The 13490-nt window shown below is 42.4% G+C and overlaps 4 protein-coding genes across 5 annotated transcripts in view; 2 read left to right on the top strand and 2 right to left on the bottom strand.

Moving 5' to 3' along the window:
• Nucleotides 1-127: 127 nt before the first annotated feature.
• On the top strand, nt 128-2438 carry LOC108625136 (uncharacterized). Its single transcript, XM_018024899.2, has 6 exons — nt 128-429; nt 643-770; nt 848-1022; nt 1122-1207; nt 1267-1402; nt 1481-2438. The coding sequence occupies exons 2-6, from the start codon at nt 690-692 to the stop codon at nt 1669-1671; spliced, it is 669 nt and encodes a 222-aa protein (XP_017880388.1). The 5' UTR covers nt 128-429; nt 643-689; the 3' UTR covers nt 1672-2438.
• Nucleotides 2398-5349, bottom strand: LOC108625134 (WD repeat domain phosphoinositide-interacting protein 3). The gene is made up of 6 exons (XM_018024896.2): nt 5177-5349; nt 4338-4511; nt 4012-4269; nt 3737-3938; nt 3443-3663; nt 2398-3370 (listed from the first exon to the last, which is right to left on the bottom strand). The coding sequence occupies exons 1-6, from the start codon at nt 5241-5243 to the stop codon at nt 3264-3266; spliced, it is 1029 nt and encodes a 342-aa protein (XP_017880385.1). The 5' UTR covers nt 5244-5349; the 3' UTR covers nt 2398-3263.
• A 27-nt stretch (nt 5350-5376) lies between these two features.
• Mrm2 (Mitochondrial rRNA methyltransferase 2) lies at nt 5377-6413 on the top strand. Its single transcript, XM_026813644.1, has one exon. It carries the CDS (start codon nt 5591-5593, stop codon nt 6350-6352), a length of 762 nt encoding a protein of 253 aa, XP_026669445.1. The 5' UTR covers nt 5377-5590; the 3' UTR covers nt 6353-6413.
• A 60-nt stretch (nt 6414-6473) lies between these two features.
• Nucleotides 6474-13490, bottom strand: part of LOC108625133 (claspin) — a 54336-nt gene continuing 47319 nt past the window's right edge. Inside the window, exons 2-4 of one of the 2 annotated variants that reach the window (XM_026813641.1) lie at nt 9086-12674; nt 8844-8980; nt 6474-8414 (exon numbers count right to left, since the gene is read on the bottom strand). In XM_026813641.1, coding sequence (XP_026669442.1) covers nt 10772-12559 — 1788 coding nt within the window. In that variant the 5' untranslated portion in view covers nt 12560-12674 and the 3' untranslated portion in view covers nt 6474-8414; nt 8844-8980; nt 9086-10771. Of the gene's footprint in view, nt 8415-8843; nt 12675-13490 lie in introns of both variants that reach the window. The other variant, XM_018024895.2, reaches the window with a different exon arrangement.

The raw sequence follows: 13490 nt of genomic DNA, 5'->3' as shown, positions 1-13490 counted from the left end.
TTAATCATGCTATTCTACACGATTCATCTTTTTGACAAATATGCTGAAAATGAATAATTTTACGGTAGCAGCAATCATTGATCAATTGGGAACGGAGTGCACGTTGAAGGATGCGACAGTGGTATCAGTCTCGTGCGCATGTCGTGTAATCTACAGCTAGGGGTTCGCCTCTACTCCCCGGACGAGGTAGACTCGCGTTTTGCGCGTCGAACGCACGCAAACGGACACCCCTTTGAATCTTCTCGCTGCCTCGTACGAGGTTGTCACCGGGGGATAAGCGTACTCCTGTTTTCGTTAGACCTTTTGCGTGATACCCTAATTCCGGCCGAGGATCCGACCCTCCGCTCTCGCTCGAACGAGAGACAGTGAAAGTTATTGATTCTCGCGGTGAATTACGTTCGCGATATTCCGTGCGACTTTTTCCGCAAGGTGAGTAACGACACTGCGCTTTCCCTTCGAAAGTGACGAGCTTAGAACTCGTCTACATTCTTCGTTAAGCGCGACACTTCCTCTTCCTGTTCCTTCTTATTTTTATCGTTGCATCTTCACTCACAATGAGTGCAACTGCGATTATTGACGGTCCTGTGTTTATTTTTCTGAACTGTCTTTTACGTCGACTGTAAAATTATTTCTCAATTTCAGGATACCAATTTTTGTTGGGATTCGTTGAAAGGAAGAAATAAGACAAGATGAAAGTAGGATTGTTAAAGAATTTTTTGTACTACTTTAATTTAGAGCAGGGCACAGTTTTGATAGCTGTGCTGCAACTGGTAAATGGGATCAACCACTAGTTTATTGTTGTAATATAAGAAAACCGACGACTGATTTCATTATTTTTTTAATACAGTTCACGTCTGGGTTTAGCATATTAATTTTCGTACTAGCCCTGGCGCACACTATGGTAATCCAAGAAATGGTAGCCAGGGACACGGAGGATGCCCTTGAGAGAGAGGCGCTCGAAGATATATCGTCGAATCATTTAAACACCAAGCGGATGGACATGGCACACCATAATGCAACTGGTATTTGTAATATCATCTTGCATATTTCCTTATTATTCTTTACTTCTATATTATTCTACTCCTTGATACAAATTCTAAATCGTTTAAACGAATATCCAGAAACGGTTTACGCGATGTACTGCGGGCTGGTGATCACGGTGATACATTTTATCTCCACGATCCTACTCCTATACGGCGCGCTCACGGTAATAACGTTTTAGGTAGGATCGATTCTGTGATAAAACAAATAACTTTTTTCCGATAGAACAATCGTCATTTCATGGCGCCTTGGATGATGGTCATGATGACTATAAATTCGGGGTTGACAATATCCTTGTTCCTGGTAGAGCAGGACTGTCCATTCATCGCCACCTTCGGCGGTAAAGCCGACATTTGCGAACGTACGTTGACAAAAATATGAGGCGAAATAAACAGTTTAATGAATATTAAGAACTGTCTTCATTGAGGATTTCTTGCAGGCATGATCGGTCTGACTCTTGTAATTACTAATACTTATGTGTGGTTCGTCGTATACAGCGCTTATAAAAGTCTTGAGATGAGGAAGAGGCTCAACCACATTCTCCACCACGTAAATAAAAAGCCTCTAGTCACAGTGATGCAAAAGCCGAAGGCCGTTCCGGCGCACACGAACGAACCGTTCGAGGTTTGAAGGTATTCCATGACGGGATAGAATAAGTAGCGATAGATGTCGGATTTATTCGTTACAATGAAACGTGAACGAGTGGAAAACGTTCCCGCGGCATTGAGAAGGGTGTCCTTCGAACGACAGTGTTTTTTAAACGAATATCAGCTGGACCTATGGTCTCGCCTAAGGTGTTTGAATTTTACTCGGGTTCGGTCATGTTTTGCATTGGTCGATGTAAGTAAAACGCGATTGACTCGCGTTGGAAAAGCACTGTGCATCCTATCTTTATATTATATATATGAATACGACACGGCGACGTTTCATTTTATAAAAGCTCAGAGGAGGATTTGCAGTACAAAGAAAAGCATGCTTTGTATTATTACACGTGCTACTTCTCGTTCATGCGTTACAATTAATTATAGGCGAATTCGCATCCTATTTTCATTTTAATGATATATCGAATCTCTGACCGACGCACAGAGACTTACAAACGATTAATCCTTAACATACACGAGTCTAAATCTGCATATCGAAATGCGGCGACGCATATACCGTAATGTGTACATATATTTTTCACTTCGGCTGTTGCTACGGCAAGTCGTTCGAATCTTTTCAATTGACTACGCTAGGTCCTCGAAAACTTTTGTTCAAAGTATATTTTTCTTCTGTGAGACTGAATTTTCATTGTTAGAAGTACCATCACAATTCAGGCATCAATCAAAAAGAAAAGTGAAATACATCGCTTGCAACTGATTCATCATCGATATTTTATTATAAACAAGTACATATAGCTTCGTCTCGTAATCATTTTTATTTCATATCCAATCCCAACCACTTTTTAACACTACGACCTTGATATTTTCTGGTAATATCTCAATAATAACGATTGAACGTAGTTATATATTTCTTGTGTATATGTATGTTAAATGTACGAAACCATAAAAATAAAGATTACAAAACTCGGTTACGTTATATACGTCCCATTTATTTATTTGTCTCTATCCCAGTTTCACGTCAGCACTCACGGTACGAAATGAGGGAAATGTTCGGGACATAATTTATTTATATTAAACAGAATATTTTATAAAATAAATATAAAAAAGTACATGATCGGATCGGCAAATATCGTTACCAAAAATGATTTAATTCGGATGTAACAAAATTGATTTATACGCGAATATAAAATGACAGCGAGCTCGATTCTTCGCCCGTAACATTTAAGAACTTATTAATAAACATCTATTCGAGATAGGCCCACGTAACAATCCGATAACAATACATTCTATCGTACTTTTAAAATTTTTTTCTCAATCATCGATACTTCGCGCGCAGTGCATATAACACCAACAAATAATAGTACTTTTCGTTTGGTCCTCTACCACATATAAAACGGTATCTCGATTTAATTAACAAACGCGGTGCTCGCTTTCGATATAAACTATATCGTGTGAACTGATACCGAGTAAAGACTGAAAATAATCGTGTTAAAAAATATGTATGTATGTATTCTCATTCATCCGCTTAGCAACCAATATTTACAACGAAAATTCACAGAACATACAGATTTCATCGGGACACAGAAGGAGATTAAGGAGTTTACCTCCTCCGCTTTCCGATCACATTTTGTCGTCCGTTAATTCGAGGAACTGTGCATAAAAGTCTCTCGTGCATTCGCCTTTGTTATTGAACACAAATTTATAATAACTACCGTCTGCGCATATTACTGGAAAATAAAAATACACCGTTAGTCGTTCGATTTCAAGAGTATCGCTGTTACTATAATATAATTATTTACCTATAATACTATTGTTAGTTCCAAACGCGCATATGCACTGCGGTCCTCCTGGAACTTCGAATTTACAGAAGCTCCAGTTCGAACTAAAGTATTTTGGCAGGAAAGTGGCGGACGCTAAACTAGATTGGCGATTTAATTTTTGATCTTCCACGGCGAAAACGTGCACAGTACCATGATCGCTGGCTACGCATAGCCAAGTTGAATCGTGATTAAAATTAATGCTGTAACAACATTCGATCGGTCAACATTACGTGTGAAAAAATGAGAACTTCACGATATCCGTTGATTCCTTACCAGTAAATGTTTGCATGATTAGCTCCTCTCCTCAATTCATTAATCATATTACCAGTCTGTGTTTCGAATACTCTTATCAGTGTTCCTTTTTCTGAAGCAGTAGCTAATCTGGTGCCTTGTAAATTTAAAGCTATACACGACAAGGGTGTTTCATGTGCTTCGATATTCAGTGGCTGCTTCTCTGTATTAGCTAAATCTATCACTGCACGGATGAACAACAGTTATTTAAGAAAACACGACAGACGAGAGCAAGGAAACCTCGGCTCAAATTTTACCTTGAACGTGTCCATTCTTCCTACCAGGAAAGGCAAGCAAGGAATTACTACTACTTGGACATAACACGCACAGGCCCCTGGGATTCGGGTTGGTTTCAAATACGTGTAGTTGTTGCGGATTCTGCGTGAACGTGTAGACTTTTATAACTCCTTCTAAAATTACGACTATCCTATCCCTCCTCAGTTTTACACCTTTCACAGGCGCGTTGAATTCTAAAGTGATTGCTGGCGATTTTTTAAGGTCGTCCCATATCATAACTGAAAGTATCGCGTAAGAATTAATTTACTCTCTTCTCGTATCAAAGTAGAAAATACGGGTAACTTACTCTTATTCGTTGGGTACATGGGTTTCACTCCACTGCCAACTAATGCTAAATAGTTACACCTAAATAGCATTTCTACATAACCGAGGCCACCATCACTAAAATGACGTGCTTTTTCCTTCAGAGGGTCACAGTTATATACTCTGAAGCCGTTCTCCATGCCACAAGCGAAACATCCTACAAGTAAAAAAAGATCACACGAATAATAAAGATATTGTTATCTATACTTTTTCTCCTCGGCTTCACACTATTTCAGGTCAGCGTATTCTCTATTCAAGATATGAATACACAGAAACTCAAGGAGATAAACTAGCACAACCATACGATTATCGTCGAAGTGTTCATAATGTATTATCACACGATATAAATAAAACATATTAAAGGAAAAAATGCGTTGGAAAAATAACTATTAACCAGCAATTTTTTTTCTTAACCAGGTTACGTAGAAAGTAAATCCACAGGTGATTTAATTGGTAATAGCACGTTGCTACGTGATAATTCGAAAAATGAGGAAGAAAAGTGTGGATCATTAAGAAGAGAGGGATTAAGGTTTATAAATAAATTTGTGAACAATGTCTATGTTTATTATTAAAAATTTATATTTCTATACGAAGAAGGTTAGAAGGGGATGATAACAGGTTTTTGAATTTCAATGACTTGAAACATAAGTAGTACATAAACGCAAGGTGTATTCTCAGGACGGCGTTGATTATTTTAGGAAATCAAATCGTGATAAGCGAACGCAGCTGGTGTTAGGTAGAGGCAGAGGCCGGGGTTGAAAATATGAATTTTGACAGAACACGACGGGTCTGTCAGAAGACGTAGCTTGGTTGGTTAGGTACCTTGATCCTGATTGAAACCAGCGTAAAGTAAACCATTCCCGTAAGAATTCCCCGTAGTTAGATTCATCGTAGATCACTTGTACGATCGCAACATTCGTTCGGACGGTCGTTTACTCGTAGAATTCTATCACATCTTCGCCGGCAAGCGCACGAGCCACATTTCGTAGCTACGAAGATCGGTCACCATCATCAGGGTCTCGACGCATGCGTACTCCACCGCTCGTATCAATCAACTGATAGAAGAATTGGATCGCAGCATTTTTTAATAACATCACGTTCAGTGACATGATTTTTAACGGTTGAAATTCACCTTCACCGATCGCGCCGTGCCGATGAATCAATAGTGAAATCTGAAGACAACTGCCCTGTGTATGCAGTTAGAACCTCCTCGTTTAGGTTATATTTAGTACCAGTATGAAGTATTCCTATGGAAATCTTTTGATAACAATAAGAGACTTGCACACTTGCAACCCGTTGCTTCGGGAGACCGCAAAAAACTTGAAGGGCAAGTCACACAGTTCGCAATTATGGATCATGAGACAGATACGGGATCCCTACGTGGAGATGGCTAAACGCGAGAACTACAGGTGTAGAAGTGCGTTCAAATTGATAGAGATTAACGAAAAGTTTAAAATTCTGCAACCGGGGCAGATCGTAATCGACTGCGGGGCCGCACCTGGGAGCTGGACTCAGGTAGCTCTTAAAATGACAAATGCCGATGCAAAAAAGGATGGCAATGTTGGGACCGTTATTGGGATAGACAAGCAACCCATATACCCAATAAAAGGAGCTACTTTGTTAGGCGGCATGGATTTCACTGTTGCGAAATCTCAGACTGAACTGTTGAACTTGTTGAAAGGCGAGAAAGCTGATGTTGTTTTGTCCGACATGGCACCGAACGCGTCAGGCATGAGGGACTTGGACCATGAGAACATAATTCGGCTTGGATACGCTGCCTTAAAATTCGCTCTGCAGGTCACCAAAACGGATGGGACGTTCGTTTGCAAAGTGTGGGACGGTGGAAAGTCTGAACTCCTGGAGAAGGACCTCTTGAGGTTTTACAAATGTGTGAAGAATGTGAGGCCGCAAGCGACCAGAGACGAATCCACGGAGAAATTCTTCTTAGCCAGAGGGTTTAAGGGTATAAAAAATAGTACGTCCATTGGTACAACGTAACATGCAGTTTCATTAACAATAATTAAGTTATGTACAATAAAAAATGCTTAATGAGTAGAAATGATTCTTTAACGTAATCATCATGCCTGGACAGGTTGTTGTAAATAACAAGAAGAAAAGAAACAGAGAACACATCGACTGATTTTTTAATTAACGCGTTCCGACGTTTTCTGATCTAACGACTTCTACACGACAATGTGTAATATACATCGATATATTTTAGCTATAAATAATACAATAATATTTTAATACAGTTACAATACACGTTTAAGACGTCGATCGCGATTCTTAATTATGCAATGTATATACAGTTCTTAATCAAATTAATATGTACACGAATCAACATTCAGATACATGAGGAAGACAGATTACACACCACATCGAAGCATACGTAGAGCAATTGAAAAGGAAAGTAAACAAAAATGATTACTGGCCGCGATGTTGGTTTCGTAATTTTTCGTACGTGGCAGCCCCACGTAGAGATATTCCGTTCGTTATCGAATAAAGTCGAGACGATTCCTGACGATATGTCCTAAGAATTTTCAGCGGCTTATTCGCACTGCATGCATTCTACTTGCGCGTACCTTCTCGTAGAAAAATTTTATCGTACGTGTAAAAAGTTTGAAAAAATCTATCGATGGTCGCGGAGCTAAATGATATCCTACGAATGATTGATCCTCACCGTTCCGGTCGCTATTTCCGGAACGCTACCGTAGAACAACGACCACGTCGCACACCGAAAACATTCATACTACGTAGATACGTATTTTCGCTATACAATGTAGGTGTACTCGCAAGTTTCGACTCGATTACGATGGAGAGACATAAAACGTTCCGCCAAATAATTTACACAGAGAAACAAATTTAAAAAAATGCCTGTTTTTCTACAGTCAATTCCGTTTATAAAACACGATTCAGTCAGAATCCTTTCTATTTGTTAATTTACGTATAAAAGAATTTGTTTATAATACGCGAAGGGAAAACCGACGGTTTACGTTTCTCCGTACAAGAGTAAACACGATGACGCACATGATACGAAGCTGTACAGACAATACTTTGATCGCTACCAGAGCAGCGCGCTGCTCCTCTTCTCGAGATTTTTACGTGATAAGATCGCATGATTCTTTTTATTCTCGTGTTATAAATAAAGTAAATACCGCTAAAATCAGTCTGTTTCGATATACGATATGGGGACACAAGCGTGTTCCCTCCGCAAGCTTGTGAGCCCAGCTTTCGCGCTTTCCTACGTCGCGCACTGATAGGTACTTTCGAGATTCGATCGGGGAACATTAATTTCGATTATACTTATTAAAAACTGCTTTTGCCGAGAAGCCGAAAGAGTTTCACATGACCGTCCTGTTTAATGCAAGACCGATTGATCATTCTTCTAACGAAGCTTTTCTATTCCTTCGAGCTACCGTACTGCCGGAGATCGATTCCAACAGGGATTTCGATCGAGTCTTTGATCTCTTTGTAGTCGACGCGGAACGAGTTGATGTCCGCGGTGACGATCAAGGGAACGTTCAACTGCAGGGGCTCATTGGACACTTTCCATTTATTGTTGGATGCCTCGGGGCTTCCTCGGTTCGCGAATCGATTGTTCAATCGGTGCAGGAGAAAGCCGAGGTGAGCCTCGTGATTGATGTTCACGTTTTTCACGCACCTGCCCATCGCGTCGGCTTCGTAACCATCCGCGCACGATGGTAACGCAGGAGCGATGAACACGCTTCTGTGGAAAGCGGCTGAGTCTGTATTGGGGTGTATCTCTGTTTGAGAGTCGATCAAATGTCTGGATAAATCGTTCGGCGAGCCGAGATCTTGTCGCTTCGAGTCGGCGAAACTTGAAAATAAGGATGACGGCTCCGTCAGTCTTCTTGCAGACATTGACTCACAATGCCTGACGAGGCTGAGAAAAGTTACGATAAGCGACGCCCTCCAGAAAGGATGCTTTTGCCGGCTTATCGCGAGCATGTTCGGCTCGTTTGTCGAGGTTCCTTGCGAGATTCGTTCTAGGATAAACGTTGAAGGTCTGCTCGCCACGTTGAATCCGCGTTAGAATCGTCTGAAATAAAAAGAAAATATATAGAAAATGTAGAAATTCTTAAGACATATCTCGTTTTGTTTTAATTTCAAATTTTCCGAAAAATTGAGATTATTAAATTTATTTATTTCATTGAAATTGTGAAATTTATTTTTTGTGAATTACTATTTATTTCAAATTCTCCGAAGAATTATGAATATCGCAGAGCTAACATTTGATTTCTATTAGCAATTTCTCACTAGGAATAATAAGTCACACTGTAAGCAAGCGTCTTATCGCCTTCCCAGGACCCAAGATTTGGGACTCCGACAGTGTTTTCTTATGACCTGTGATATTCCGTAAAATGATTTCCAGAAAGTATACTATGCTCGTTTAAAATCAGCAAGACAAAATTTTCCTACTTCATGTATCACATAAAAAAATAAGATTTAGTATAAATTAATAGCTCACCATTCGAATAGTTTCCTGTCCATCCAGGTTCCTCGACGTATCCGATAAGAGTCTATCCAAGGGGAGTATTCCGTTTCGCCTATCAATCTGCTCCTTCTTCTCCAGACTATCGTTGCACACGAGTGTTGTACGCAAAGCTGCCAGATATAAAGAGAAAATTTGAAAGGAAATCAGAGTTCTGGATCACTCCTTGTCCATCCTTTTAAAATCGCATCGTCCCCGATAGAATCCTTTGAACGTACTTTACATTATGTACGCTCTCTTCATTTTTGCATCTAAAGGTAGTCGCTCGTAGCGTTTTTGTTCACGAATTTATTACGCTCTTTCTTTCGTTCGACGTCGACGATGCAGAAACGGTTCGATGGATGTTCAATCGATTTCACCGGGATCATAATCTACACACTGCCCGAAACCCGAAATAGACGAGAGAACGCAGTCCGCTTTTACGAGCAGGTATCCGATGCCGTGCAGTGACGATTGTAGACTGTCGTTTCGACAGGTCGGGTGGCTCCTATCCTGTCCCTTTCCCCTCCACCGTGGCATTGAGAAAGCTCGGCTACCACCACGAATTTGTGTCGCTAAAGCATCACCTGCCATCCCTTATTTCTTCACTGCGTCCATGCTACCTGTGGCTTCTTGTTAAACGCGACAGGGTGAGACGATCCTTCTTTCTTTTTTCACTAATCTTCCTCTTCTATAATAGTTTTTCGAAGACGTCGACGCACACGAAAATATTGCAAGGCCTAATCTCTTTTTTTAATGATGTATTGAGTAACTTTGACGCGGCCTGTGACAGAGAAAGCGACTCTTTTGATTTTTCGTTAGGCAATCTCTTAATTCCCGCGAGACTAGCGATCGTTCCGATTTTTGTTCATTATTCCGGAGAGACGATATGCATGCTTGGTCGTAGAAAGCGACGCCTAGATCGAATTTCAACGTGAAACATTACGCAATATCGAAGAACGTTGGTTTATCACTTTCTAAGCTCGTCATTCGAATCTTACTCTGGCCAACGCAATCCACTTCGCGCAGTCGATCGAGTGATTACATTTTAATCAACAGTACAATTGTTCATTTATTTCACATTACAATTCGTAGTTGAGTATTGAAAAAATTGGACGAAGTGACTTTCTTAGACTGAGGGATTTTATGCAAAGACCAATCAGTGCTGTTAATTTAAAAAGTGTCACTTCGTGCATTTCAATTTTTTGTACAAATGCACAAAATTCGTAGACTTACAAATGAATCTAATACGAAATCGGCACACGTGTCGGTGGATAATCCGGCGCCGTTTCTTTTCCATTTGCTTCTCACAGTGGGAACGTTCGGAGACGGTGGAACGTTGCCAAATAAAAGAGTCCCGGCGATTTGTGTGCCAACCGTTGCGTTCGTCGCGGTGAACCGATAGTCGGCTCGCGAATGATCGTACGCGGCGCGCAGTAAGTATGCACCTTTGAACATGTAGTTTACTGTCGGTGTTCACCGATCGCACGGACTAGGTACGGGACCCGTGCGAGACGAGTCACCTTCTTTATCGTTACGTAATCTCCGATCTTCTCGTGTGCACCTTTAAGAATATTTCCCCAAACGATCGTCTCCGACGGCACGAGCGTCCGATCTAAGGATCAGGCCGAGACGTCGCGTACCTACTTTCGCATAAGTAAACTGCCTGGGTACGTCTCAGAGTATAAAACGAGAGAGAACAGTCTAGTGGCGTATCTATATCGGAGTCTGAACGTCCGTTTCCGATTTGTATGATAGTTCGCGTGAGACACACACATATATAATATATATATATATATATATATATATACAATAAATATATATATACTTTTCTTTTTAAATAAAACCTTCGAGCAGGAAACCGATATTCCTGTAGGCCTAAATGAATCGATTAAGAAATACTTTTATCGCGATTGTTCTATAAATTATTCGTCCCACCATAAATCGTGGTCGTCGCTGGAGTTGAGCGTTCGAACGCTGGGTATATTCAGGAGCGTCCTCAGGTCGAGTGGAATCTTATAATCGACCACGTCAGAGACGCTCGTGTCGTTCGCGTCGTCGACGAAGTCTGCCACGGGTACCGCGTCGTCGAGCCTCGACGTGGTCCCCTCGTCGTCTTTGCCAGACGTGACTGTGCTGGCGTCCTCGTAAGAGAAATTAGGCTCCTCGCTCTCCTCCTTTCTGCTGTTATTCCTCGTTTGATAATCGGTGACCGCAGGCTCCGACGATTCTTTCCTCTCCTCGAACAGGCGTTCGTCCTCGTTCTCCGATGAGACGGTGCTCGTGAGTTCGTCGAAGAAACTAGACGCGTTCTCCTCTTCTTCTTCTCGTACTTCTTCCTCTTCCCTCGCGTCTTTCTCCTTGCTATTATTCTTCGCACGAAAATTTGGAACTATGATTTCCAGTGGCTGTTTCTCTTTCTTCAATGCTTCCTGGTCATCCCTCTCGTCTGGAATAACAGTAGTGTCCTCCTCTTCGTCGAAGAAAGTATGATCCTCTTCTGTGTCGTTGCTCCTCGTGTCATAAATGTCTACGACCTCCGGTGGTAGTTCCTCTTCCTCGGACGTCTCTTGGATATCCTTGACGGAAGAGACAGTGCTGTTGTCGTCGAAGGAATTAGTCTCACTTTCTACTTCTTTACTATTATTCTTCGATTGATAGACGACCACAGTCTCAACAGATTCTTTCTTTTCCACTAATGATTGGCCTTTCTTGCTGGCTGAGATCCTGGCGAGCTCGTCGAAGAAAGCGTCCCCACCTTCCTCGTTGCTGCTATTATTCGTCTGATATCTCGTAACTGTAATCTCGAATGGTCGTTTCTCTTGTTTCGATACCTGCCGGTCATCCTTGCTAGAAACGGTACTGGAATCGTTATAAGAGAAACCAGACTCACTTTCCTCCACCCTAGTACTATTCTTCGGTTGGTAGATGCTCACGATAGCCTCGAATGGTTCTCTCCCTTCGCTCGATACGCGTCGATTATCCTTGACAAGCGGAGCGTTACCGGTATCCTCGCGAATAAAACTAGACTCGTTCTCCTTCTTGTTATTATTACTTTTCTGATAGAGCGTGGTGGCTACGCTTTCCGGTGGATGCTTCTCCAGCTTCGGATCGACGTCCTGCCTGGGAGGGATCACGACCGGGATCTTGATCGAGTCCCTCGCCTCTTCGTGATCCGCGTGGAACGAGTTGGTGTCCGTGTCGGACAACAGCGGGATGTTCAACTGTAACGGGCCGGTCGATTTTTTCTGACTGTTGTTGATCGTCTCAGAGCTCGCCCGGTTCGCGTATCGATTGTTCAATCGTTGCAGCAGGAAGCCGAGATGAGCCTCGTGGTCGATGTTCACGCTTTTCACGCACCTGCCCATCGTGTCGGCCCGGTAGCCGTCGGCGCACGGCGGCAGCGCTGGCAGTGCGGGTGCGATGAACACGCTTTTCGGCGTGATTCGTCTTAGGAAAGTGGCGGAGTCCATGCCGGAATGGGCGCCCGTCTGCGAGTCCACCAGAAGCCACGCTTGCCAGGCCAGCTCGCTCGGCGAGCCGAGCTGCGACCTCGACTCGCCGGAATTCCTTGACAGCGTCGGCGAAGAGAACGACGGGTCCGTCAGCCGTTTTGTCGACATCGGCTCGCAGTGCCTGACCAAACTAAATACGATGAAAACGAGCAGCATCCTCCACGAAGGATGCCTTCGTCGATGGCTCGCTAGAACCATGTTTCCTTCGATCGGTTGAGGTTCCTTGCGGGGTTCGCGCGAGGTGTCCCGATGATGATTCTCGTCTGAAACCTGCTCGTCACCTTCCCCTCGTACCCCGGCACATCGGAATCGTCTGCAAACAGAAACATTCGAAATACAATTCTCATGTAGCTATGATTCATTGCATGATTATGACTATGTGATGTACTACATCGTTTCGATCGAGATAATCTCTGATCTCTGGTTACTAATTTCGAACATTTGTCAGGCGATAAACACTTGTCTTTCGAGCAGTAGTGTATGCACGACGGGGACTGGCCGGTCGCAGCGAACGGGGAAAAGTGAATGCACGTCGATCTGTTTTTACCGTTATGCAGCCACGCCACGATTATGTCTATGTCGTGAATAGGCCGTGCAAACACGAGATTCGGGCCCGGAGGAACGTGTCGGGCATCCGCGAGGAGCGAGAGGAACGTCGAACGGCGCCAGCCGATTTCGTGATCGAAATGCAGTTACACTTGTTTTTCTCCCTTCGTGTTTATCTGCCTTATTCCTCTCTATCCATATACAACTTTCGTTTTCAGATACTGTTCCCTAGCTGGGATAGATAATAGTATTCATGCACGAGACGAGACGAGAAATGGCAGGATTTCCTAACTATTTAAAAATTAAGTATATCAATTTAAAAAACTATATCTTCTGTTTATATAATAATAATTAGACTGATCTATGCAGAATAAAATTTGCTGAGGAAGCATTTTGATATTGCACAGGCTTATAAACTGGTGTTTATGGTTGTAACGAGAAATGCCTTGGAGCTTTTGGCGTCTTGACTCAAGTCGTAGCGCCCGAGCATAGTCAGGGGTACTTAACACTAGAAAGACTGAAACTTCGTATATACCTATATTGCCCAAAGCAGTCAAAATGACTGCATTGTGAAAGAATAATG

This window comes from Ceratina calcarata, unplaced genomic scaffold (assembly GCF_001652005.2).
Source record: "Ceratina calcarata isolate Rehan_Ccalc_2016 unplaced genomic scaffold, ASM165200v1 scaffold347.2, whole genome shotgun sequence".
NCBI classification, from domain to species: Eukaryota; Metazoa; Arthropoda; class Insecta; order Hymenoptera; family Apidae; genus Ceratina; species Ceratina calcarata.
The sequence above is the reverse complement of the archived record's forward strand: the minus strand, read 5'-3'. Positions and strand labels throughout refer to the sequence as shown.

Coding starts and splice junctions, on each gene's coding strand:
- LOC108625134 (XM_018024896.2), bottom strand. CDS start 5,243: ATGAATCTAACTACGGGGAATTCTTACGGGAATGGTTTACTTTACGCT. Junction 4,512..5,176: donor TGGTTTCAATCAGGATCAAG/GTACCTAACCAA, acceptor TTTTACTTGTAG/GATGTTTCGCTTGTGGCATG. Junction 4,270..4,337: donor CATGTACCCAACGAATAAGA/GTAAGTTACCCG, acceptor CGATACTTTCAG/TTATGATATGGGACGACCTT.
- Mrm2 (XM_026813644.1), top strand. CDS start 5,591: ATGAAGTATTCCTATGGAAATCTTTTGATAACAATAAGAGACTTGCAC.
- LOC108625136 (XM_018024899.2), top strand. CDS start 690: ATGAAAGTAGGATTGTTAAAGAATTTTTTGTACTACTTTAATTTAGAG. Junction 771..847: donor TGATAGCTGTGCTGCAACTG/GTAAATGGGATC, acceptor TTTTTAATACAG/TTCACGTCTGGGTTTAGCAT. Junction 1,208..1,266: donor TCCTATACGGCGCGCTCACG/GTAATAACGTTT, acceptor TTTTTCCGATAG/AACAATCGTCATTTCATGGC.